This window comes from Crotalus tigris, unplaced genomic scaffold (genome assembly GCF_016545835.1).
Source record: "Crotalus tigris isolate CLP2741 ecotype Arizona unplaced genomic scaffold, ASM1654583v1 scf7180000023830.6690815, whole genome shotgun sequence".
Taxonomy (NCBI): Eukaryota; Metazoa; Chordata; class Lepidosauria; order Squamata; family Viperidae; genus Crotalus; species Crotalus tigris.
In genome coordinates this window covers 4,175,639-4,200,617 of record NW_024100214.1, presented here as the reverse complement: position 1 = coordinate 4,200,617, position 24,979 = coordinate 4,175,639, and the positions used below count along the sequence as shown (strand labels likewise).

Below are 24,979 nucleotides of genomic sequence, written 5' to 3'. Positions count from 1 at the left end.
TGGAAATTTTGTATACTAGACACAGAATTAACTCGATCAATATTATAATGTCCATGTGGCTCACTTGCATGTGAAACCAGAACCTTTGTCATTTAAATAAATAATGAAATTTGTATGCAGTCCTTTAATTGGTGACAACTAAATATCCACATGTCCTTTTGTCTGTTTAATGACATTTGAATAACAGATAGCATTCACTCTGACAGCATCACCTTTTCTTTTTATTAGAGGTTTTTTTGTTATCTTTTCTTTTTCTCTTCAGGAATGCCAAATTACTTACACTATCCTGATTGTCTTTCCAGATGAAGAACAGAATATCAAAACTTTAAATGAATAGTATAAAAAGAAAAGAAATTAAATCCTTTTAACTTCCCTGGAATTCAAAGTAGATACGCTGGCTTGGTTTGTGTGAAAAATCTCAGTATCTAAATGTGAACATTTACATGTTACTATTTTCTTGTTGTTTTAAGGATATCCGTTTACGAGCAGGATATGCTATTGCAATTTTTGCTTACAATAATCCTACACAACAGATACTGATTTTAGAGTCTGGACCCATATCAATCCACATATTTGAACCTCTTCTGGGCTCAGATGTAGAGACAGATAGAGCAATGGCTGCTTTTCAGGTACAAAACTGGGTATTGCATGAATAGTTGGTTCAGAATTATTTCTGCACAATTATCAATTAAGCATTTTGGAAGAATGGAGTTTGCCACATAGAACTTGGAACTTTCCTGTTGGGAAGATTCTGTTGGAATCCAAAAAAAAAGTAGACTTCCACAAAACCTGAATATGGAAAGGTTATGACCAGATTTCCTAGAAGACGCCGTTCTCTGGAAATTTCAGATTCTTAATTCCCATCAGTTTCCACAAACCTGGTTAATGACTGGTAGCGATGTGGACTGCAATAGAAAGCCTTTCTAAAATAACTTTTTGTAATGGAAGGCTTTCCACAGATTGAGGCAGGTTAAATTGATGGAGTGTGCGATTAAACTGATCTGGGATGGACCGTTCTTTTTGAATGGTCTATAGAAAGTGGAGTAGCTAGATATGATGAAAGGCAAGGGCTTTTCTGTCCATGTACAAATGTTTTGAAAAACACTCTACAGGGAATCTTCTCTGACAAGGCCCATTTCTACTTTTTGTTGGTGTGTTAAAAATCTTAATTTTTCAGGAAATCTTTGAGGAGTTTGATGGCTGATTCAAACCTCTTCAGATATTTCTGTGAGACGAATTAATAGTTTGAGAACATTTTGCTTGTTTTGTTTCCAGTTCCTGGTTTGTTCTTAGGTGTTATTGGACACTTTGAGCCCTTTTGCTAGAATTGTGGACCTTTATCATGTTATACTGCAAGTCTAGGTAGAATTAAAATTGACTAAATTATGTGAGATTTACTGAAAGGTAAAGTATATTTAAATTTGAAGCATAATGAATATGGAAATATTCCAATAAATCAAAATGAGGGAGTGATGATGATACGTAATATAAAATGTTTAAATAATTTTAGCTAACTAAAATTAACTAACCTTAACTAATGCAATTTTTTTCTCCTACTACTATGGTTTTGTAATTATAAAATTCCCAGTACTATGTGTATTTAATACTGTCACTAAAATTATTAACTATTGTGAAAAATAAGGAATGAAAAAAAGGAAAATTATAGGAAACTTGTTTTATCTGTTGTGTCAAAAATATATTCTATTTCAGATTGTAATACTAGCAAAAATTATAATTAATATGGATCAAGTTAGTTTGTCTGCAAGAGGAATTTCTATCTTGGTTGACCTACTATGTTCAGAAAAATCAACCACTCTAGTGTTAACAGGTAACTATGCTGTAAAAGAGCAAATGTATATAAAATACCAAAATACTATGCAGTATCACTGTAGTAACAAACTGTTATTAATTATAATGTGGTGCCTAAGAGTGAAGATTTAATGAAGGAAACAGGGATAATCTTCACTAGAGCCATAGGCATAGTTAGAATGCAGAATTGCAGGCTAACTCTGCCGACTGCCAGCAGTTCAATCCTGAGTGGCTCAAAATCGACTCAGCGTTTCATCCTTCTGAGGTCAGTAAAATGAGGACCCAGATTATTGGGGGCAATATGCTGATTCTGTAAATTGTTTAGAGAGGGCTGTAAAACACTGTGAAGTGGTATATAAGTCTAAGTGCTATTGCTAAAGTGGTTCCTACTGTATATCCTTCTTGAACAATCTCAGAAGGATTCACATGATTGTGTTCATATAGACCAGTGTTTCTCAACCTTGACAATTTTAAGGCATGCAAACTTCAACTCCCAGAATTCCACAGCCAGCATTGCTGGCTGTGGAATTCTGGGAGTTGAAGTCCACATGCCTTAAAATTGTCAAGGTTGAGAAACACTGATATAAACAGAAAAAAGCATCACTCCACGCTGACTTTGAAAGATAAATGAAATGAATAAGAAATTAGATCACCATCTAAACCAGTGTTTCTTAAAGTATTGTTTTGGGAACTCTGGAGGTTTCTAACACTCAGATCAAATTATTTGCTAACCTATGTTGAAAAATAGCATATTAAATCCCGTCAAACAATCATGAGAAGCAGTAGCAGCACTTTTAATTTTTAATATGGTATCAGTAAATATAACCCATACAAACAAAACCTCTTTTGGGACCTCCATAATTTTTAAATCTGGGAAAGAATCCCGAGAAGAAGAAGTTTAAGAAACACTAAACTAGACCATACTAGATAGGAAGTAAAACATGCTACTTTGATGGTCAGTTTTTTTTCTTTTTAAATAATAACTAATATAGTATTTAACTCTCTCCCTTTTTTTTCCACCTTTCAGCCAAAGGATACCATTTGCCATCTTTGGGGTCAAACAGCACTTCAGGGAAGGGAGAATTCCTAGGAGATGGTGGTGGAAGAGATTAATTTATGATACTTCAGGCAGTTAACAGGAAAGAGTTAATTGGAATATACTAACAAAATTGTAAAAACAATAAAATATATTAAAAAATAGAGAGCCAGTGTTAAAGTATTGGCCTAGAAACCAGGACATTGTTAAGTTTTAGTCCTGCCTTAGGAAGGAATGCCAACTGGATGATTTTGGGCCAGTCACTCTCTCTCAGTCCTGCCTACCTCAGAGGGTGGTTGTTATGGGGAAAGTAAGATTATTAGGTATGTTCATTACCTTGAGTTATTTATAAAAATAATAAAGGAAATATAAAAATCTAATAAATAAATAAAAATTGTGATGTAACAAGGGTCTGGATTGTTGCTTGCTTCTATTATTTTGAAACAAAGCCTACACTTAAATATCACCACATTTGCTTTGCGGTTGTCTAAGTTATATCACTGAAGTAATTATATGACTGGTAATCCACTAAAGCTTCATCACAATTTTCTGGAAAATATCTCTGAAATAAGCAAAGATTTTAGTCAAGATTTTAGTCAATTTCAGTTAAGAAGTCTGATTTCTTCATAGACACATCTGTGCACTTCTTCAGCTGAAGAAGTGGTTAACTGAATACTTAACTTTTCACCTAGCTGAGCATACCAAACAAAAAGAAACGAAAACAAGGAAAACTGAAATATATTAAAGTCTTGTTTCATTAAAATATTTAAGAAATTACAATTGACTGACCACAGATTTTTTTTTCAGATTTTTCAATGCTTGAACTCCGTAAAACAAATAAATGAATGTGTATAATTCCCATGAGTGTTGAGATTAAAGTAGAGCAAGAAAGAAAAATCCTATTTTTAATAATTTAACATTAAACTGTATCTTACCCGTTCCACAATTGCCCAGTAGGCTAATGCAGGCAAAACCAAAAGCAAAGCCCAAATCATATTTTCAGTCTTCCATTGTCTGTGCTAGGCAAGGTTTTCAAAAAAAAATGAAAACCAAACCCATTTTAAGTGGCCTGTGACCCCACAATAGGGCATTCTGCTTCAGTTTGAGAAACTCTAGTCCGATATTTTGGAAGTTCTGATTGTACTGAACTGTGTTGGATACAATTTATTTGCACAATTTAGAAATACTTTAATTCCGTTTCCCCACCCCTAGGAAAATTAATAGCTAGCTTGGCCCACACAAGGGCAGGCATTCCAGAAGCAATCACAAGCTTGGGAACTGTCCAACGTCTTTGCTATCATTTATATGCAAAGGAAGAGGAGGTAGGAGTTTAAAATTCTGATCAATTTTCATACTGTTTAGCAGAAACCAGACTCTGTCCCTGCCACTCAATGTGAATAGAGCACCACATCATGTAATACTGTTTTGTCTTGTACCATTATATGTTCATTTCACTTTGAGTTCTTAGATCATCTTTGCTTTCTTGGACTGTTAGTGGCTCTAGTATATTTAGACTGTGATTTGCAGATATCAACCTCACCCTGGCTCATCAAAAATGTAATAGTGCTCACAAACTCATACATACAAAATTGGGCAACAGGGAAAGATATATCCAAATAATGGACAGAAGTGACATACAGTATACAAAATTTCTTCAGGACGATCCAGAACTTTTATAGTAGTTTTCATAGTTCTCTTGTTTTGTTGCTTACTGTAAAATAGTCTGATTCACTGACCCTAAATAAAATTAATAAACTGTATTCCTACAGTGTTGATGTCTTTTCTAGGTTCGTTCGGCTGTGGCATGTGCTCTTGGCTATCTAACATTTAATCGGACTGCATATCGCCATCTGTTGGTGCAATGTAGGAATAAGCCCAAGTTGTTCAAGAGGCTAATAATAAATCTCAGCAAAGATGCAAAAATAAATTCGGATTTTGTAAAGGAATTTAAGAGACAAAAAAAAGTTGGTCTCCCCTCTCTCAGGTATGAACAGTATTTCAAATGCTAGTGAAGTTTCAGAATACTGTGCACATCAGTTTTAGAACAAAATATATTTCTGTTTGAAAAAATAAATCACATAGATGTTTCAGAAATATTCCAAATATGGAGGCTTGAGACTTTACCCCAAAACTGAGAAGATGAAAGATTTTTATTTATATACAATGAATGCCCTGGTATGAACTTGGTGAAAGTCTATTTCTGGCTGGAAATAGGACTTTATTCCAGAACAAAACCACTTGGAGTTTTGCAAGACTACCTTTAAATATTTTAGAAAATATGTTTCAAGAATGAAGCCTTTCATGTTTACTTGCTGAATTTACTGGATTGAACCACAACAAATTCTCTTTTTCTATTTACTGGGTAGTCCTTTTGGTTTTTATAGCATTTGTGCAAACAGGCTTTATGGCATTTTAAAAATGGTCTTGAACTTATTAGGAAAATGTGGTGTTTTTAATTAATATTGTTATTGAAGTGCAGTAGTTCAATTTAGTTCACAGTTTAAGATACATATCTTACTAAGCACAGACTACTAGAAAGCCTGAGATTTTACATCAGGGGTTAAATATTTCCATAAATACTGTAAATGTTTAACCTTGATCAACCATGGATTCATACATTTGCTGTCATGTGATCATTGTCAAATTTAAGAAGAGTAGCCAACTAATAAAGCAGACAAAACGAGACCTGAAGCCTGCATATTTATTGAGGCATCACTGTCAGCTCAATCAAATTATAGTTAATGGAGACGTTCAATGAAAGTAAACCTATCAGTTTAGAAACATAGAATGGGTTATATTAGGTTTAATTGTTAAACAGGAAAAAAAAAAAAGAATGGTTAACAGAATTCTCAAACTACATTATTTAAGAATAGTTTCTGGACTTTAATGAAAGTACTTCACAGAGGGCCTAGGCAGTTATCTGCATCTTAACTTAATAGCTGTTTTTTATTTATTTTCAGCCTGGAGATAAATGGAGGGCCACCTGCTGTCCCTGTACACATACGAGGTAATTTATGCCTAACTAATCCAGGTAGATTTGTGGGGAGTGAGCTGGGCAAATATATAAAAAAACCCATTATCTAATAAGCTTGTGACCCACAGATGTGGTTAGACCTCTAATGCTGCATTCCACCAGGAATTACTTATCATTCAAACTGTTGTTCTTGAAAGCTCATCAACTTGGTGAGATGGTCGATCTAAAGAAAGGGACTTTAAAATGAATACATGGAAGCCAGTGGCATGCTAGCTGGGGAATTCTGGGTGTTGCAGCCCACGCATCTTTAACTTTGAAAAACACTTGATCTAAAAAGATCAGGAGCTGGGCACTCCTATATCCAGGTTCCCTCCATAAGAATGACCACTGCTGCTTCTGTTTCATATCTGGGTCTCACAATCTGCTTCCCCAGCAACCTTCTCCAGATGTCCACTCCCAAAGGGAAGGTTGGACACCAGACAGTAATTTTGTGGCATGGCTGGATTAAGAGATGGCCTCACCAGGACACACACCGCCGCCATTTTCAAGGTGGCTGTAACTATTCTCCAATGCCGCTACTCACTCCACCTCCAGCTATTCAAATGAACCAGGTGGAATAAGGATCCAGCCCACAAGTAGTCCTACTCATGTTGCAACATTACGTGACTGAATAGTCTAAAATACTCTGCAGATAATACTGATGATAGTAAAAGCAGTGTTTTTATTTTCTAGAAAAATTTCGAGGTACTGGTGTTAAAGTATACAAAGGAAAGTTTCGTCCGAAGGATTCTCTCTTTTTAATTCCCTCAACTTCACATATAATGGGAAGATTAAAAACTCCGGAGAAACCCCGCATTCCAGCATCTGGACACTATCAATTTCCACACACAACAACATCTGACCTCATTGAGGTTTCAAGACCAAGAATTGTTAATGTCGAGGCACTCAAACATAGTTTGTCCAAAGAGAAATTTTAAATGTCTATATTGTGATAGCGGAAAAGATGTTGTTACCATACAGTTTCATGCAAATAAAAATATGATTGCATTTGTAATGGATTTATTCCAAATTGGGAAAACAACCGCAAGAAATTGATACAGAAGGGATAAAAACCGTGGCAATCAGATATGACTTTATGTGTGAAAAGCAATTAATATGAAGAATCAGGGCAAATTAAAGGTATCTTTATTTCAAATAATATAGCATTGCAGCAAAAAAGGGATACGAAATGTTAATACCATTCATTCACTGATAAGCTCTTGAAAACAAGCACCCTGCATGAGGCAAATCGCTGTAAAGATGCCGCTGCAAATCTTGGATAACTTCAAAGATTATCTGGTGTTTACCTACGAATTCCATGTTTTTTTAAACTCGCATAATTATTTGTTTCCTTTACACGCGAGTTATTTCTGCTACACGTAGTCCTCAACTTATGACAACTGAGCCCAAAATTTCTATTGCTAAGCAAGACAATTGAGTTTTGCCCCATTTTACGACCTTCCTTGCCAAGGCTATTAAGTGAATTGCAACAATTGTTAAGTTACTAACACAGTTGTTAAGAGAATTTGGCTTCCCCATTGACTTTACTTCTCAAAAGATTGCAAAAGATGATCACGAGTCCAAGGCACTGCAACTGTCATAAATACATGTCAGTTGCCAAGTATCTGAATTTTGATCATGTGACCACAGAGATGCTGTGTCAAGGTCATAAGTGTGAAAAAGGATCATAAGTCACTTTTTCAGTGCTGTTGTAACTTTGGTCACTAAACAAATGGTTGTAAGTGAAAGATTTACCTGTATTCAAATCTCCATCTATTTTTCCTCTTCTCACCATTGTAGCTATTCCTTCTTTTTATTCTATTTCCTTCCTTTTTCTCCCCTTAACTTTCAGCTGTTTTTGCTGGAAGAAGGGAAGGAAATATTTGTGCATGTGTTTGTGCATTTCTGTTGTGTTGGAGTGGTTTGCATCCAAGAGAAAGTATGGTTGGTTTATATATTAATGGAAATCAATCCATTTGGTAAAGGGAGAACCTTATTTTACAAGCAATTGTATTTAGTAGTTATTAATTGAACCAAAGTGATTTTTTGGGGGGGGGGGGTGTCCTGCTTCTATGCTTTTTGGAACATAGCTTCTGGCAGTTATATCCACTTGCATACATATATAAACAGATGTAAAAACTGACATGTGCTCACTTATACTGGGTGATATTGAAGATTTATTTCAGCAATATTTATTTGCAAACCAAGATTACTTAAGTGGGGAAGCTGGGTACTGCACTTACTCCCCCCCCCCTTATTTTTGTTGGTATTATTTTAAATTCAGACCAAACATGCACAATATCTAACTTCTGCAAACAATTATTATTAAACCACTGAAAAATGCCATAAATTAATCGATAATGGAACATATGTCCAAATTTACAAACAATAAAATGTTTAGAAACCCCTTCTTCTTTATAGTGACTAAAAAATGTATCTCCTGTTTTTTTCATGTTCATATCTTAATTTTTCCTCAGCTTATAATTAAATTATTTGGCAATGTCACATAATTGGTCCAGATGACTAGGGGGCAATAAAATGGAGTTCCCATTAAAAACTTTTTTGAAAATAACAATTTCACTTTTTTTCCAGACAATTGAAAAATATCAAACATCATACTGCTAGATTTAGCACTGGCACTTTGATGAAAGCTTCTTTTACTTGTTCTGAGATATCAGTTCCAAGTGGAGCTCTAAAAGATAACACAAAACACTATAATTAAACACATAACACAAATTTAAGAATGTAGAATCAATTATATATTACACATATATGCATATTTCGCTTCTCTGAGATCCTTCCACGTATAATGAAAATTACTATAAAATCAGTAATTTTGGGGATGTAATTTTTTTAAAGAATTCAATATACACCACCTTTTTCTTATCCCAATTTTCTTTCCTATGATTTTGAGCAGCATATTGACAATAAAGCAGACAAAGAAAAGTTCAGTGAAATAATTAATTACTTACTTTGGTTCGTACCTGAAATTTTCTAAATGATAAAAGATATCTAGTCCTGCAGAAAGTTTTTCAATTCCATTCCTATAAAGGAAATATTTACGCAATTAAGTAAAACAACTTCATTTCTCTGTTACCTTACAATGAATATAAAACATTGATGACATTGATCACAAAACAATTATGGGGCAGAGTCTTCAACCATGCTGTCATATTTTCCATTAGATATTATCCCTGTTAATCTAATTATTTTCACTATAAGAAGGAACTTGAGGCATCTTTCTTGCAAAATAAACCTGATTTCCTTCACATTTTTTTAATTTAAAAAAAAAGCAAAGGCAGCATGTTTCTGTAAAATCATGATGTGGGGAGGGAACTTTGTACATAATGAATTATCTAGGTGTTTGCCAATTTCATATAGGAAATGCATCTCTAATATTTATGCTTACGTATAGGTAGTCCTTGAGGTACGAGAGGCCATTTTATACCTTTTAAAGTTACATATGGCCCCATTTTAAGGCTGTGACAACTGCAGTATGCCATGTGCTGCAGTCATTTGCCCTTAAAACCCACCACAGCTATGCTGTAGCACCCCCACCTTTCCCCAATCCCAACTCACCAGAACCCTGCAGCACGTGGACTTCTCCCCATATACCCATCATGCACCACACTTACCTTCTGAAGTTCTCCAGCTCTCAAGTTGTAGAAGGAGGGCAGGCCACATGTTTCCAGCCTGCGCAGTGGCCATCCAAATGTGGCTGCCCTTTTGCCCTACCCATTTATGGGCAGAATAAAATGGCAGTCGCCAGACAAACTGTTTCATGTTGCTGCCTTAAGAAGACCTGCACAGGGCTGCAGAAACTTTTGACTGCTGCAGAACGCTTCTGCGGCACTGTGCAAGACCTTGTTAAGGCAGCCAAATGAAGCAGTTTGTCCCTGAGGCATGGGTCAGTGACCCAAATGTGGCTGCCATTTTGTGGGCAGACAAAATGGCAGCTGCTTTCAGAATTGCTCCATGTGACTGCACAAAGAAGCAAACCGTTCCAAAATCTGGAAAGCTTTGGAGCTCTTTGAAAGGTAAGTGAGGAGGAAGGTGTTTGGCCTGGTGGAGTGAGAATCAGGCCTAAGATTGGGGGGGGGGGGAAGCCAGTCAAGACCCAAGATGTGAGAAGTGGAGCATGGGGCATCTTAGGGGTGGGGGAGGCCTTGGGAGGGCTAGGGTAGGCAGGCCTGCGCCTGTGCTAGGCCTCCAACTGTCTCCCCCCCCAGTAAGGCACCCCACACTCTGCTTAGCAAGTGTGTTAGTTTGATGATTCACTGAAGAGACCAGTGATTGGGGGGGGGGGGTTGTTAGGTAAGACATTTCACCTAAAGACTGTCACGACATTTGGCCATAATGGGCAGGTTCCATTATGGTCGTATCTTGAAGACTACCTATGCTCCAAAGACATACACGGTATATTCACACAAAATGTATATGATGTTTCCCATTATACTACTTATGCATATATTTTGGAAAATTATCATAACATTCTGCAATTATGCATCTCCTTCAACGCTGAAAAAAAATCTTTTCTTACCATGCAATCATAACACCGTTGTCAGTGCAAAGCCTTGGAGGTGGACAAACCAATGTGAAATTAGTAGCATCTGCTAGAAGTTGCAGAGATCTACGGATATATTGGTTACTTGCGACACCTCCTGAAACTACCTGAAAAAAAAGTTGAAAGAGTAAATAGTTGCATGTCAATGGGGAAACATAAAATATGAACATGCTGTTCTTATAATCTTTCAGAATTAAATATGATACAGAAAAAAAGGTAAATTTAAAGGCTGCAAAGTACAGTGCATTCAGAAAGTATTCAGACCCCCTTCACTTTTGTCAATTTTGTTACGCTAGACTTGTTCAGATTCATTTTTTTCTCAACCTACACTCAATACCCCATAATGATAAAGTGAAAACAGAATTTTAGAAATGTCTGTAAATTTATTATAAAAGAAAAAACTGAAATATCACATTGGCGCAAGTATTCAGATCCTTTGCAACAACATTTGAAATTTAGCTCAGGTTCCTCCCAGTTCTCTGGATTATTGCTAACATGTTCCTACACCTTGAATGGAGTCGACCTGTGGTAAATTAAATTGATTTGGAAAGGCACACACCTCTCTATAGAAGGCCTCATAGCTGACAATGCGTACTGTGGCACAGCAAAAGCCATGAGGTCAAAGGAACTGCCTGCAGAGCTTAGAGACAGGATTATTGCAAGGCACAGATCTGGGGAAGGCTACAATAAAATTTCTGCTGCACTGAAGGTTCCTAAGAGCACAGTGACCTCCATAATTCTCAAATGTAAGACGTTTGGCACAACCAGCACTCTTCCAAGAGCTGGTCGCCTGGTCAAACTGAGCAATTAGGGGAGAAGGGCCTTAGTAAGAGAGGTGACCAAGAACCCGATGGTCACTCTGACTGAGCTCCAGAGATCCTGGGTGGAGATGGGACACAGTTCAGAAGGACAACAATCACTGCAGCCCTCCATCGATCTGGGCTTTATGGCAGAATGGCTAGATAGAAGCCGCTCCTCAGAACAAAACACGTGAAAGCCCGCTTGAAATTTGCAAAAAAAACACCTGAAGGACTCTCAGACTGTGAGGGACATGATTCTCTGATCTGATGAAACCAAGGTTGAACTGCTTGGCCTCAATTCTAAACATTAGGTCTGGAGGAAACCAGGCACCGCTCATCACCTTCCCAATACCATCCCAACAGTGAAGTATGGTGGTGGCAGCATCATGCTGTGGGGGTGTTTTTCAGCAGCAGAGAGTGGGAGACTGGTCAGGGTTGAGGGAAAGCTGAATGGAGCAAAATACAGCAATATTCTCAATGAAAATCTGTTTCACAGCACTCAGGACCTCAGACTTGGCTGAAGATTCACGTTCCAACATGACAATGATCCTAAACACACAGCAAAGACAACACAGGAGTGGCTTAGAGACAACTCGTGAAATGTCCTGGAGTGATCCAGCCAGAGCCCTGACTTGAACCCTATTGAACATCTCTGGAGGAACCTGAAAATGGCTATCCGCCGACCATCGCCATCCAATCTGACTGAGCGTGAGAGGATTTGCAAGGAAGAATGGCAGAAAATCCCCCAAATCCAGATGTGCAAAGCTTGTCGTGTCATACCCACAAAGACTCGAGTCTGTAATTGCTGCCAAAGGTGCTTCCACGAAATATTGAGTGAAGGGTCTGAATATTTATGTCAATGTGATGTTTCAGTTTTTTAAAAAAATAAATTTACAGACATTTCTAAAATTCTGTTTTCACTTTGTTATTAAGGGGTGCTGAGTTAATTAATTAATGAGAAAAAAAATGAACTTCAACAACTGTAGAATCAGGGTGCAGCATAACAAAACTGACAGAAGTGAAGGGGGGTCTGAATACTTTCTGAATGCACTGTAAATTCTTATTATCACAGTGTTGGTAACAGGTCCCACAGTAACTATGAGACTCAAGAAATATACATTTAAATTGCTGGCCAGCTCACTGTTACCATGATCAAGAAGCAAACAATTTTGGAATCTGAGATAAGGAAAGGTGTAACCTTCCCACAGAACTCACCAAAGTTTCCTTTCCTGGGGGTATGATTCCTTTCTCTTTGCAGAAGAGAATAGCCCGATGTGTTCGCTCAGCAATGTGAACAGTCATTGCATGCAGGGCTGCGGCAGCAAGATCCGGAAGACAGGAGAGATGTTGCCCTTCCAGAAGGCCTGCAGGAATTACCATCAGACAGATTTTTCAAAGCAGACATGCAGCAAAACACACACACACACACAGTTTGTGACTCTTTGGGCAAATACCTTCTGCCTTTTCTTCTTTTGAAATCTTTCTAGTGATTTCGCTTTGCAATCCAGCAAAAGAGAAGGTGCAATCCTGGTATCGCCGCATCGGGATTGTGAATTTGTAACGCAGAATGTTACCCTGCTGGGCCAAGGTTTCTATTGCTCTCCCACCATTCATGCCAGAGCACTCTGGATGATTATGTAGAGAAAGACTTCTAGCTACCTTAAGAAGAAGAAGAAAGTAAAGGAAAAAAAAAATCTGTTCACAACAGATTCAGGAAATATCTCATTTCAAGTTTACATTATTTTTTAAAGCAATCTTTCTTATTAATTTACCCAATAGGTAAGTGATATATATTTTCATGATGCAGCACAAGTGAATATGCTTCATACATAAATGAAGTGCGCTGACTTATATCAATAAAATTAATCATGCTTTTTTTTAAAAAAAAAATGGATAGATTGTATTCCTATTTAAAGAAAGGATTTCCCCCCCCCCCAAAAATATGTGTGTTGCACCATGGGATATCTTAAATTTGGTACAGGTAGTCCTTGACTTACGACCACAATTGAGCCCAACATTTCTGTTGCTAAGCGAAACATTTGTTAAGTGAATTTGTTCATTTTATGACAGTTGCTAAGTGAATCACTGCAGTTGTTAATAAGACCGTTGTTAAGTGAATCTAGTTTCCCCACTGACTTTGCTTATAAGGTCACAAAAGGTGATCGTATGACCCCGGGACGCTGCAACCGTCATTAATATGAGTCAGTTTCCAAGCATCTGAATTTTGATCACATGATCATGGGGATGCTGCAACAGTCATAAGTCTGAAAAACGGTCGTAAGTCACTTTTTTCAGAACTTTGAGTGGTGACTAAGTTACAGGTAAATCAAGGACCACCTATAATCTATACAATTAACATACTTTTTCAGGTAAAAGAATAGACGACTGAAATGACTCCTGTTCCTAGTTTTTATTACCTTACTGGCATTTTGGCGAGTGGGTTTTATGTTGATGGAATCAAGCCTAGGGGCTGCATTTTGCCTTTGGGTTATATGAGTGTTGCAGCCAGTTTGGCTTATGTTATCCTGCCATTTCCAGAGTAAAGGAGCTTTTTGGCCTGTTTTCTGAGTATTTTAGAGCTGGAGAGGTTTAATGAGAAAATGGAACAAAATCAATACCCATCAGAATTGGGATGGTGAAATGGTAACAGGCGTGTGGAAATGAGATGCTGGGGAAACACATGCAATCAAGGGCAACTTACACTTGCTGTAAAAGAATGCTCCTGAAAGACGCATATGTAATGGATCCCCAAATGTGAAAAACCTCTAAGAAGTTGCCACCAAAATATAATCTCATAGAAGTGAGAAATTATTGAGTACATGAAGGGTAATTTTGTCGCTTTAAACTTTACATTTGTGTACTAGCCCTACTCAATTTTTGGATGGTGCCTCAGTATATTACTCAAAGGATCTCGGTTTAAAAATATTTATACGTCAATAATCTATATTAAAATAAATCACCTTGTCAAGCATATCCCCCGGTGCGATGTCCTTGGTCTGTCCAAGGAGAAGAAAATCTGAAACTCCTTGAGCTACTGCCAGTATACAGTGACCCCCCGAGAGTAAAAGGACAAGAAAAGGAAATGCTACAAGATCCGTCAGTCGGGCGGTAAGTGCGTGTGCTTCCATATGATGGATAGGGATAAAAGGTTTCTGATGTTTCTTCACCAGTTCTAAACTATATTTCAATCCGGTTCCAAGGCTTAACGCAAGTCCTGGCATCACAGTTGTTGCGATAGCCGAGATATCCTCCATATTGACGCCACTGGCTGAGACCGCATGTTGTACTACCCTTGCGATATTTTCTTGGTGAAGCTGTTGTGCTACTGAAGGAATAATGCCACCTGTTCTAATGAGAAACAAACATCTGCATGTGAACTCTATTGTAATAATTTTATAACATAATCATATTATATACCATATATAATCTTAATATATTACCGATAAGAATGTATATGTAATAATACTGCAATTTGTTGTTAATTGCGAAGTCGTGTCCGACCCATCGCGACCCCATGGACAAGGTTCCTCCAGGTCTTCCTGTCCTCTACCATCTTCTGGAGTCCACTTAAGTTCACACCTACTGCTTCAGTGACTCCATCCAGCCATCTCATTCTCTGTCGTCCTCTTCTTCTATTGCCCTCAATCTTTCCCAGCATTAGGCCCTTCTCCAGTGAGTCTTTCCTTCTCATTAGGTGGCCAAAGTATTTGAGTTTCAACTTCAGGATCTGGCCCTCTAAAGAGCAGTCGGGGTTGATCTCTTCTAGGACTGACCGGCTTGAATGCCTTGCAGTCCAAGGGACTCGCAGGAGTCTTCTCCAGCGAGTCCCTTGGACTGCAATTACATCGTGCTTAATATATTGTTATAATTTAATAATAACACAGGAGGATTGATGTTCTGCCAGTTCCCTTTTTTTCCCTTACCTGTCTTGCCTGACTGTTCTGCCATATCATCTTGACACTACTGACAGATCCTGCCAGTACAGATGGTCCTTGACTTACAACAATTCAAAGTTACAACGGCACTGCAAAAAAGTTGACTGGTGACTATTTTTCACACTTACGACCACTGCAGCATCCCGATGGCGACATGATTTACACTCAGATGCTTGACAACCGACTCACATTTATGACGGTTGCAATGTCCTGCCATCATGTGATCCCCTTCTGTGACCTTCTGACCAGCAGTCAATTCACTTAACAACTGTGTTATTAATTTAACAACTGCAGTGATTCACTTAACAAATGTGGCCATAAAAGTCATAAAATGGGGCTGAACAAATTTTTCACTTAGCAACATAAATTTTGAGCTCAATTGCGGTCGTAAATTGAGGACTACCTGTATAGTTTCCGAAACAGCAATGAAGCTTGAGATTATGGGCCATTAGAGAATGGTAATATTTTACTGACCCTTTTTAATCTCTTGATATCATTCATCACATTACAGTGATTATAATTAAGTCTGTCTTATAGGATTCCTCTGACGGGGTGAGAGAAAAATCACTGATTTATTCAGAAATGTATATAGCTGCTCATAAAATACCATATAAACTCATTAGGATTCTGGAGGGAAAATGGCAAGTAAGTGCAAGAAACAAATTGTCATTTAAATCTAATTTTTCCAACTTCCTATGGTGTTTTAGATCCATGGGCTCCTTTTTCTTTCCTACCTTACAGGAAAGCTGGTAACTCAGCAATTCACGACTTTTAATTCAAGCAGAGTTTCCTTGGAAATGCTTTTGGTCAAAAACCCATTCTTTCACTGAACCTGAAAACCTCACAACTATCATCAATGCTCATAACATGGAAGTTTTGCTACAGAACATGCTTTGGGGGGAAGGGGGACAAGACTTCAAACAAGAGTATTCTGAAATTCCAGGGAATAAAAACTTTTATCAGCCATTTCTTGATACAAGAAGGACCTATTTGGCCTGTTCCACCGATTTTGAATAGAAAACTAGAAACAGTGTGACAGCAACCGAACATAATTGGCTAATATGAACTACAGGCCATTTTCCAGGTATCTTTAAATGGGGATATAAAACATGACACCAAATAGTTCATATTCCAGTATTGGTTAAGTTTTAACTTCCTTATAAACTATACTCATTCTTTGCTCCCAAAGGAGGACTCTACAAGAATGTCATGTTCCTTTTCTAAAAATCAATTTTAGCAGCATAAAATAAAACTTTTTAGATTTTTATTAAGTTGTAATAAAATGTTTTCTCTGGATGCCTTCAGTGCTTCATTTGAGTCAAAGTGGCATCATTTCTATCTCAAAACCCTAATTTTAAATCAAATTCTTTGCTTTAAAGATTTCTAGACCATAGAAGGAATGCACAGAAAACACAGAAATGGCAATATTTATACATACACACACACACACAAATACACACACATACACACACACACACAGAGAGAGAGAGAGAGAGAGCAACACAGCCCAGGCAAATTTTAGCAACTGAAACATAATTTCACCCACAATAAGAATTACTTACTTTAAATGAACATCAGTTTGAGAATGTAATGCTTCTCCTAAAATGCTACCAGTTTCATCCACCACAGCAGCTCCTGTATCATCGCAGCTCGTTTCTATTCCCAGGACTATTTTAGTAGAAAAGGATTTGCCATCATGAACAGAGACCTTTCTTAAATAATCATTCCAAGAACCCACAGGAATCTTCAACGTTCTTCCCAAACTGGTCGCGGATAAAGGTTTCAGAAAATAAGGACTCCTACAAAGAAACTGTATAAAAACAAATTTTAAAACAATGTCTACTAAAAATCTGCTTCTTACACATTCTAAGCTGAGAGTGTTTCATGCTGATGAAACCAGAAAGGTTTTTTGTTTTTGTTTGAGGGAAGCTATGACTAATGTACCACAACAGGTACACCCATACAGCATGCTAAATGTTTTGAGTAAACTTAGAACTAAAGTGCATATGGGATAAAGTTGTGTAAAATATTATTGCTGCTAATCCCTAAAGATGAAACGGCCAGTTTGCTGTAGTGATTAAGGGATGAAACTAGAAATCAGGAGACTTATGGGTTCCAGTCCTGCCTTGGTCACAAAGACAGCTTGGGCTAGTCCAGGGGTAGGCAAGCTTGGCTCTTTTATGTCTCGTGGGCTTCAACTCCCAGAATTCCTGAGCCAGCATGGCTCAGCTTGGAAACCTCTCCCTTTCCCCTCAGCATGGCTGGCTCAGGAATTCTGAGAGTTGAAGTCCACGAGTCATAAAAGAACCAAGCTTGCCTACCCCTGGGCTAGTCCCATGCTCTCTGACCTAGGAGGAAGAAGGCACTGGCAAACCACTTCTGGAAAACCTTGCCAAGAAAACTATGGGACTAATCCTAACAATCACTAAGAGTCAACACCAACTCAAAGGCCCACACAGAAGAAAAAAAATCCCTAAAGATCTCACACTTTTGCAAGTGTGACAAAAAAAGTGTTGCAAAAGGTGGCAAAACTCACTTAACTATCTTCCTTAGCAATGGAAATTTTGGGCTCAATTATGGTTGTAAGTCAAAAACTACCTGTAGTCAGTCATTAAACAGAAGTCAAGATAACTTCCTTCAGAATTGTGGAACATTATCTTATCATTTCCTTGAACTCAGAAGTGTACTAATCTGTTATTGGAATAAATACAATTCTTCCTCCTAGTAAATACATCGGTTGCTAATGCTAGTGCTGCATCTTGGGCCTTTACTGGTACAGCAACAAATAATACAACACCTAAACCAGGGGTAGGCAACCTTGGCTCTTTTATGACTTGTGGACTTCAACTCCCAGAATTTATGACCCATGGACTTCAACTCCCATGGCTGGCTCAGGAATTCTGAGAGTTGAAGTCCACAAGTCATAAAAGAGCCAAGGTTGCCTACCCCTGACCTAAACCATACAAACTTTCCCCATTGTGTAAACCTTAAATTTGTAGCGAATTCTGTATTTTTTTTAGAAATGAGTTGGCTGCATTGCATGAAGTATAGCCTATACATAAAACTCGTCATCTATATGCAAAATATTTCTATCTAGATGTAAAAACTAAGCACTGAGATCAGCTGAATAAGCTAAAACTGTCTGAAAATGCTTAATATATGGTGTTTTTACCTGTGTCAAAGCCATGGTTTTAGGATAGTCTTTCTGAATTCACATTTTGCATTTCCAGATCTCCTAAGATAGAGAAAATTTGAAATAAGAAATCTACATAAAATAGCATTTTTCGTGTGCTTTCCCAGAAAAGTGAGTTAAGTAGCTTAATTCCATATTTCTCATTTTTGCAACTGTAACTGCAAATCCAAAGACAACTGCAGGTAAATTGGGTTCAGTTACAATCAATAGTGACTTCCATTACACTATTACTGAATTATTGTATATCTTATCTTTACACTTTAAGATGGTCATGCAAAAATTATGCCTAAAGAATTGGATTTTGACACATTGCAAATGCAACAAGGGGGAATTTCAGCAGTAGACCAGAAATGAAACTCTGCTGATTCTTTATTTGAAATCAGCACCCACTTAACTGTCTCAATATATGTTCTTGATGCTCAACGGTCACAAAAGATTTTTTTAAAAAGGTCATACAGCCTCCCCCACCTTATGTCCACAATAGGTACATATGTATACATAATTTAGATTTCAAGCACTACCCAGTTCATAAATTCCCAAAATGAATAAATAAAACTCTTTAATATTTCTTTTAAAATATATCCTAATCTCAAAGCACATTTTGGCTTAACAAATCCATCTTATTTTATGTTTATGTTACGTTTATGTTCCATATAGCCACACTTCTACAGAGAAATCCCAGGGGCACCTTAGTTTTAATTATTAGAAATAAGATTTGTTACATCAATGTTCTTTTTGTACAACTGTTTCCCTGCCATTAAAGTCAAATTTTTATTACAGTGAACACAAGAACTACAAGATCAGTATTTGTAAACACAGTGTTGGAATTTTCCTACAGGAATTATCTATGCTAGAAATATTACATCTGTTTCTTCATGGCAGGAATGCAATGGTCTTAATGAGCCTGAGCAGATTCTGAACAATCTTTGCACAGGATTTCTGTCATCACTAGTTTTAAACAAGATAATTAGGAGATCATAAACTCATCATTAAATTGTTTTAATGGCGGCATGCTTTTTCTTTTAAAAATCATTGAATTACCATTCCTATGAGTGTACACTATTTATATAATAACATCGTTTTCTAACATAGCCCTCTTTAACCCGATATCCTCTAAATAAATTGGGACAACCAATGCCAATACCAAATTTGTATTAAAATCAGTTTCGATATTATCAATGCTATGAATTCTACACAAGAACAGAATGGTAACCAGATACTAGGTATGTGTGCCAGAAAATCAAGATTTAATTTATAGCTTAAGAACCGAGATATATGTAAACAAAAGAAGATTACAACATCAAGAGGAAAAAGAACTATGATGATAATGTATTCAACTAATGCAATAGCTTGTATTTTTTCAGGTGAACATCAAAACTACTTTCTGTGAATCACACTGTACACTCTAAATACGATATATTGAACAAAAAGTAGATATGTTGAAAAAGGGAGGAAAACAAACCAATTCCATGTGTTTTTTTGATCTTATCTGCATCCTAAACAAAACATAATGCTACTTTCCCTCTGTGATACTGAGCAAACAGGCTCTTAAAAACAACATCTATTTGTCCTTGCAAGGCTGAAAAAAAAATCACAAGAAAACCAATCGCCTGATAATATATCATGTATAAATATACTAAACAATGCTTCACAGTTTCTAATGCTCCAAGGAACATTATAAAAAAACTCATTTTTTTCTGATTGCAGTGTTTCAAACTAATGTAAAATTAACTGGAGAGCCAATGTTTAAGGCACCAGGCTGGAAAACAGGAGACTTGAGAGTTCGATTTCCGCCTTAGGCATGAAATTCGGATGGTTAGTTTTGGGCCACTCTCTCTCAGCCCAACTCATGTCACAGGGTTATTGTGAGAAAAATAGGAGGCAGAAGGAGTATTATGTATACTTGCTGCTTGAGTTACTTATAAAGTAATAAAGTCAGGATTAAGGGATCTGAAAGAGAGGGGCAATTAAAAGATATGAAATATAAATAAATAAAAGTCGAATAGATAATAATTGCGTTATACCTAAACAGTACAGGTAATTCTTCACTTATAATGGCAACTGGGGCCAAAATTGCTGTCACTAAACAATGTTGTTGTAAAGCTGATGCCATGTGACCATATCACTTAGTGATGTTACTTCTGGCAGTCCCAGCTGCCATTGTTAAATGAGGACTTCATAAAACTGCAATTTCTGATTTCCTGCTGGCTTCTTCAATGACCTTGTAAAAAGCTATAGAATAACATTGGAAATCACAATCACATGACTACAGTTTGCAAAACTTTATAATTGCAAACTGAGTGCCTGGATCATAATCACATGACCACTGGGACACTGCAATGGCCAGAACTATGAGGACCCATTGTAAGTACCAGTTTCCTGTTATATATTTGGCAGTCTACAGAGAAAATATCTGTGTACAATGAATATAGAAAATCTACATCTCCTGCTAAAATACCAGGTTTCTGAGATGTTAAAAATATTAGACCAAAATAAATCACTTCAGAATCTAAAGCTGTACAATTCAGTCAAAAAACAAACTGAAAACTTGTAGGGGAAAAAATAAAACATATAATGTGGTTGCATAAACTCATACTTTGTTGAAGCATCTTTTGATTTTTATGACAACATTCAGTCTTTTGACGTTGGAGCCTATCAGCATGGCACATTCTGCCTTGAAAACCTTTACCTACTCTTCTTTGTAAAGACCCCAAATCTGTCAGCTTGCAAGAGCATCTCCAGGCCACAAATTTTCAGTTGGATTCAGGTCTGGCCGATCCATTCCAAAACTTGGATCTTCTTCTGGTAAAGCCATTATTTTGTTGATCTGAAGGTGTGTTTTGGGTCTTGTTATATTGAAAGGTGAAATTCCTCTTCATCTTCAGGAACGGGCTCACTTAATCACGACAAAATCAACCAGCTATATTCATGGATAGAGTGCCAGCTGTGCTCTTTCTTGGACCAGGAGTCCCTTCAGATAATAACTCTTGTCCTGATCATTCACAATTAGATATGGGTTTATGTGGGAAGCAGTACACGAAACTAATATGATACTGGAGAGAGAATGCACTCAAGTAGCTGTCTAGTCAAGAAGCGTGGAAAGAACGCTGCCTTGGAAACGCCGCTCCCCAGATGCACATCTTGAGATGGAATTATTTTGCATCATATGAAAATAAATAAGGCAGGGTTTTATCGCGGCAGGATAGGAAGGACATGCGAGGGGTACAGGGCTGATTCTCCAACACGTGGTTTCTGGATTTCGCCTACATTCAGGTTAAGCTCCTTCCTTTCTGCAGGAATTCTACATAAGTCGGAGTCAGCACATTGAAAAGATACCAGAGGAGAGAAAGGCTTGTTCGCCGGTTCACAAGACCCGCAGCTCTTTTAGCATTTTTCTCAGCAATAAGCTTATATTAGCAAGAGTGGCTCCATGCCTAGCATAAAAAGCCTTTGCTTGTCACAGCCTGTCCTCGGTTTCCGAAGCCTTTCTCGGCCGAATATCGTCCGCCGCCCCCCCCGCCCCTCCCCGCATATTACCTCACGTTTGGGGCACCCGCCTACCGTACAGCCTCCGCAGAAGAATTTCCCCTTTGGCCCCGGTAGCGTAAGGACGCAGAGACGCCCTTCGCCCCGAGTCTCGGGAAAAGGCCATGGTCACGTGAGGGGACGACGGCCAATTGAATTACAAGCAAGTTATTGCACGACTTGCCGGAGGGGGGAAAAAAACCCTCTTCGCTTCAGAAGAGGTGGCAAGGCTAAAGAGGGTGATTAAGAATAGCAAGCACCATCAATTTCCGGTTTGGAGGAGGCTGAAGTGAACAGAGTGCGGATCGCTTGCATTTCATAGGACTGCTTTGAGAAGGGAGAGGGGATAGCAAAGTTACGATTACCTTTGATGGAATTTTTGAATGAAGCCATAACAAAAAAAGAACTAGGCAGTTATGGGGAAGTTCCACGCATAGTCATTTTTGATGCATAATTGTAGATGACGCTTGCATGGTTTTTGTTTTTGTTTTAATGGCCAAGAAGCCATTAAAGTATATTTGTTGTGGATGCGATAACTTCTATTTCTTTCCACTCTGTAGTGGCAGATATTTTGCTGTGTGATAAGTCATGCTAAATGTCTATGGAGATTCTCAGTCATCCAGGTCACGGATGTCCCAAAGGTGCGTTTTCAAGAGGTAACTGGACTTTGTTTTTATTTGAAGATTTTTGCTTTTCATCCAAAAAGCTTCTTCAGCTCTGACTGGATGGTGGGGAATGGAAAGATTTATATTCCTTGCAGACAGCTGGTCATTTGCATTCTTGTAGATGGGTTGAGGCCACTTGGAGGTTTATCTGTGTCCTCAAAGTCACCTGACTAGTGCAAATGGATGTGGAACCTTCTTGGAACTGCTGAAAGGACTGTGTTGTAGACTGTAGATAGAATAACAGAGTTGGAAGGGATCTTGAAGGTCATCCATTCCAACCCCCCCCCCGCCCAAGCAGGAGACCTTTTTGAAACCCTCCAGTGATGAAATTCCCACAACTTCTGAAGGCAAGCTCTTCCATTGGTTGATTGTTCTGTCAGAAAATTTCTCCTTATTTCTAGGTTGAATCTTTCATAGATCAGTTTCCATCCATTATTCCTTTTCTGGCCTTCAGGTGCTTTGGAAAATAGGTTGACCTCCCTCCTGTCTGTGACAGTCCTTAAATATTGGAATGCCGCTATCATGTCACCCCTGGTCCTTCTCTTCACTAGACTAGCCATGCCCAGTTTCTGTAACCGTTCTTCATGTTTTAGCCTCCAGTCCCCTAATCATCTTCGTTGCTCTTTTCTGCACTTTTTCTAGAGTCTCAACATCTTTTACTGGATGCAGTACTCTAGTTATGGTCTTACTAAGGCTTTATAGAGTGGTATTAGTACAAGTGATCTTGATTGAGTCTGTTAATGCAATTTAGGATTGCATTGGCTTTCTTGGCTGCCGCTGCACACTGTTGGCTCATATTTAATTGTCCACTAAGACTCCAAGATCCCTCTCACAATTACTGCTACTCACCCAATCTATATGTGTACTTTTGGTTTTTCTTGCCTAAGTGTAAAACTTTACTTTTCACTACACTGAATTTTATTTTGTTAGATAGGGCCTAGCGTTCAACTCGTCAAGATCCATCTGGATCTTGAGCCTATCATTTAAGGTGTTGGCTATTCCTGCCAGCTTAGTATCATCTGCAAATTTGAGAAGTACCCTCATCTAAGTCATTTATGAAGATATTGAACAGCACTGGGCCTAAGACGGAACCTTGTGGTATGATGCTGTATTCCTCCCCGTTGAGAGAGCTGTTCAGTTCTGACATAGATGGCCTCTTTGACCCCTTTCAAAGCAGCAGTCCTGTCCCAAATGTGGACTGTGCTGTCTTCAAGAGTGGCCTTTGTCTTTTAAATGCAGATGGATTGCTGAATCTTGTCCTGATGGGTTTGTTCTCTTATGTTCTGCCATGCGTTTATGAAGTGATTTTGTTTCCCCAATGTACAGATCTGCACATCTCACTGCATTATACTGCATATACCATGTTGCTCAGTTTGTGTCTGGGTGTTTTAACCTTGGGGTGGATGAGCTGCTGCCTTACATTCTTGGGTTTAAAGTGTGCATGTATGTTGTGTTAGCTGAAGAACGTGTGGGCCAGTGCCTTACAAATCCACGTTTTATTCAATTAAGACCATTTTTGAATTTATATGATACACTAAGCCAGGGGTGTCAAACTGCCAGCCCGCAGGCTGGATGCATCACCAGGAAACTGTGCCCACCCCATTGCCAGCAATGGAGAAAAAGCTCCGATACGTCCCACAACATCACATAACATCACGAGTTTGACATGTCTGCACTAAGCCATTAAGTGTGCTGAGTTTCTGTAACGCACCAGGGCAAAATGACGTTGATTGGTTTATGATGCATTGTGTTAGCCAAACTGATTAGAATCACCAGCACCTTCATATTATATTACAATTGTATGTTTAATAAGTAGCAGCTAACTGGGTTGATAGAAGTAAGGTTTATATGTATAACACAAGGTTTATAAACCATAAAGCTATTATATGGTGATTTTTCATGTTGTTACTGGATTAAGAGCCATGAGCCTAGACATGTTTCAATTATAGTGAAAAGAATGGCCTAAAGAACAGAATTTTCATTGCAAACTTGAGAAAAATCTGGATGATTTTAACTATTTAACTCATCCTACTCTGGAATACAGAATTAAAAATAATAAATGTCTAGGATGTTTTATCAATAAGATTATCAATGGGATAAAAGAGAAATATAAGGTCTTGTGTGGCAGACTAGGTACTGTAGTCCTAATGAACATCTTCAACAATATCTGGAGAGCTACGTATTTTCCACTCTGCAATGGAATCAATGATGGTTTTAGTATTTTTGGTATTTGCAAATCATCAAAAAATGAGTAAATCTTCAGTATAGTTATATTATGTACAGCTATATAATAATCCAATCACTCCAAAAAATGCTAAAATTGAGTTAGCGGAATTCAGTTTTACTGAGGAAACCTTTCATTATTCAGAGCTTGGAAATAAATGGAAGGCAAGGAACTGCATTTCAGATTACTAACTCCTATAAGAGGCAAGCATGATT

At 37.8% G+C, this 24,979-nt stretch overlaps 2 protein-coding genes across 12 annotated transcripts in view; one reads left to right on the top strand and one right to left on the bottom strand.

Annotated features, from left to right (window-relative positions):
- The window catches only part of ANKAR (ankyrin and armadillo repeat containing), a 39,939-nt gene extending 32,580 nt beyond the window's left edge, over positions 1–7,359 (top strand). For 5 of the 7 annotated variants that reach the window (XM_039322098.1, XM_039322101.1, XM_039322100.1 and 2 more), the window contains 6 exons: positions 471–629; positions 1,711–1,828; positions 4,058–4,167; positions 4,633–4,829; positions 5,806–5,852; positions 6,552–7,359. In XM_039322098.1, the coding sequence (XP_039178032.1) occupies positions 471–629; positions 1,711–1,828; positions 4,058–4,167; positions 4,633–4,829; positions 5,806–5,852; positions 6,552–6,796 (876 nt within the window). In that variant the 3' untranslated portion in view covers positions 6,797–7,359. Of the gene's footprint in view, positions 1–470; positions 630–1,710; positions 1,829–4,057; positions 4,168–4,632; positions 4,830–5,805; positions 5,853–6,551 lie in introns of those variants that run through there. The other 2 variants (XM_039322099.1, XM_039322102.1) reach the window with 2 other exon arrangements.
- Positions 7,360–7,688: 329 nt separating this feature from the next.
- On the bottom strand, positions 7,689–22,023 carry OSGEPL1 (O-sialoglycoprotein endopeptidase like 1). Of its 5 annotated transcripts, none has more exons than XM_039322038.1 (9): positions 21,888–22,023; positions 18,330–18,392; positions 16,720–16,967; positions 14,183–14,570; positions 12,677–12,881; positions 12,438–12,586; positions 10,399–10,529; positions 8,831–8,902; positions 7,689–8,550 (listed from the first exon to the last, which is right to left on the bottom strand). In XM_039322038.1, exons 2-9 carry the CDS (start codon positions 18,342–18,344, stop codon positions 8,472–8,474), a joined length of 1,287 nt encoding a protein of 428 aa, XP_039177972.1. In that variant the 5' UTR covers positions 18,345–18,392; positions 21,888–22,023; the 3' UTR covers positions 7,689–8,471. The 5 variants fall into 5 exon arrangements, with proteins under 5 accessions (XP_039177972.1, XP_039177976.1, XP_039177974.1 ...); XM_039322042.1 differs by having other exon boundaries at positions 8,843–8,902; XM_039322040.1 differs by having other exon boundaries at positions 21,912–21,988.
- Positions 22,024–24,979: the final 2,956 nt, after the last annotated feature.

Excerpts from the sequence above, each read along its gene's own strand:
- OSGEPL1 (XM_039322038.1), bottom strand. Across the intron at positions 12,587-12,676 it reads AAAAGAAGAAAAGGCAGAAG|GCCTTCTGGAAGGGCAACAT; the intron begins GTATTTGCCCAA and ends TAATTCCTGCAG. Across the intron at positions 8,551-8,830 it reads AATTTCAGGTACGAACCAAA|AGCTCCACTTGGAACTGATA; the intron begins GTAAGTAATTAA and ends GTTATCTTTTAG.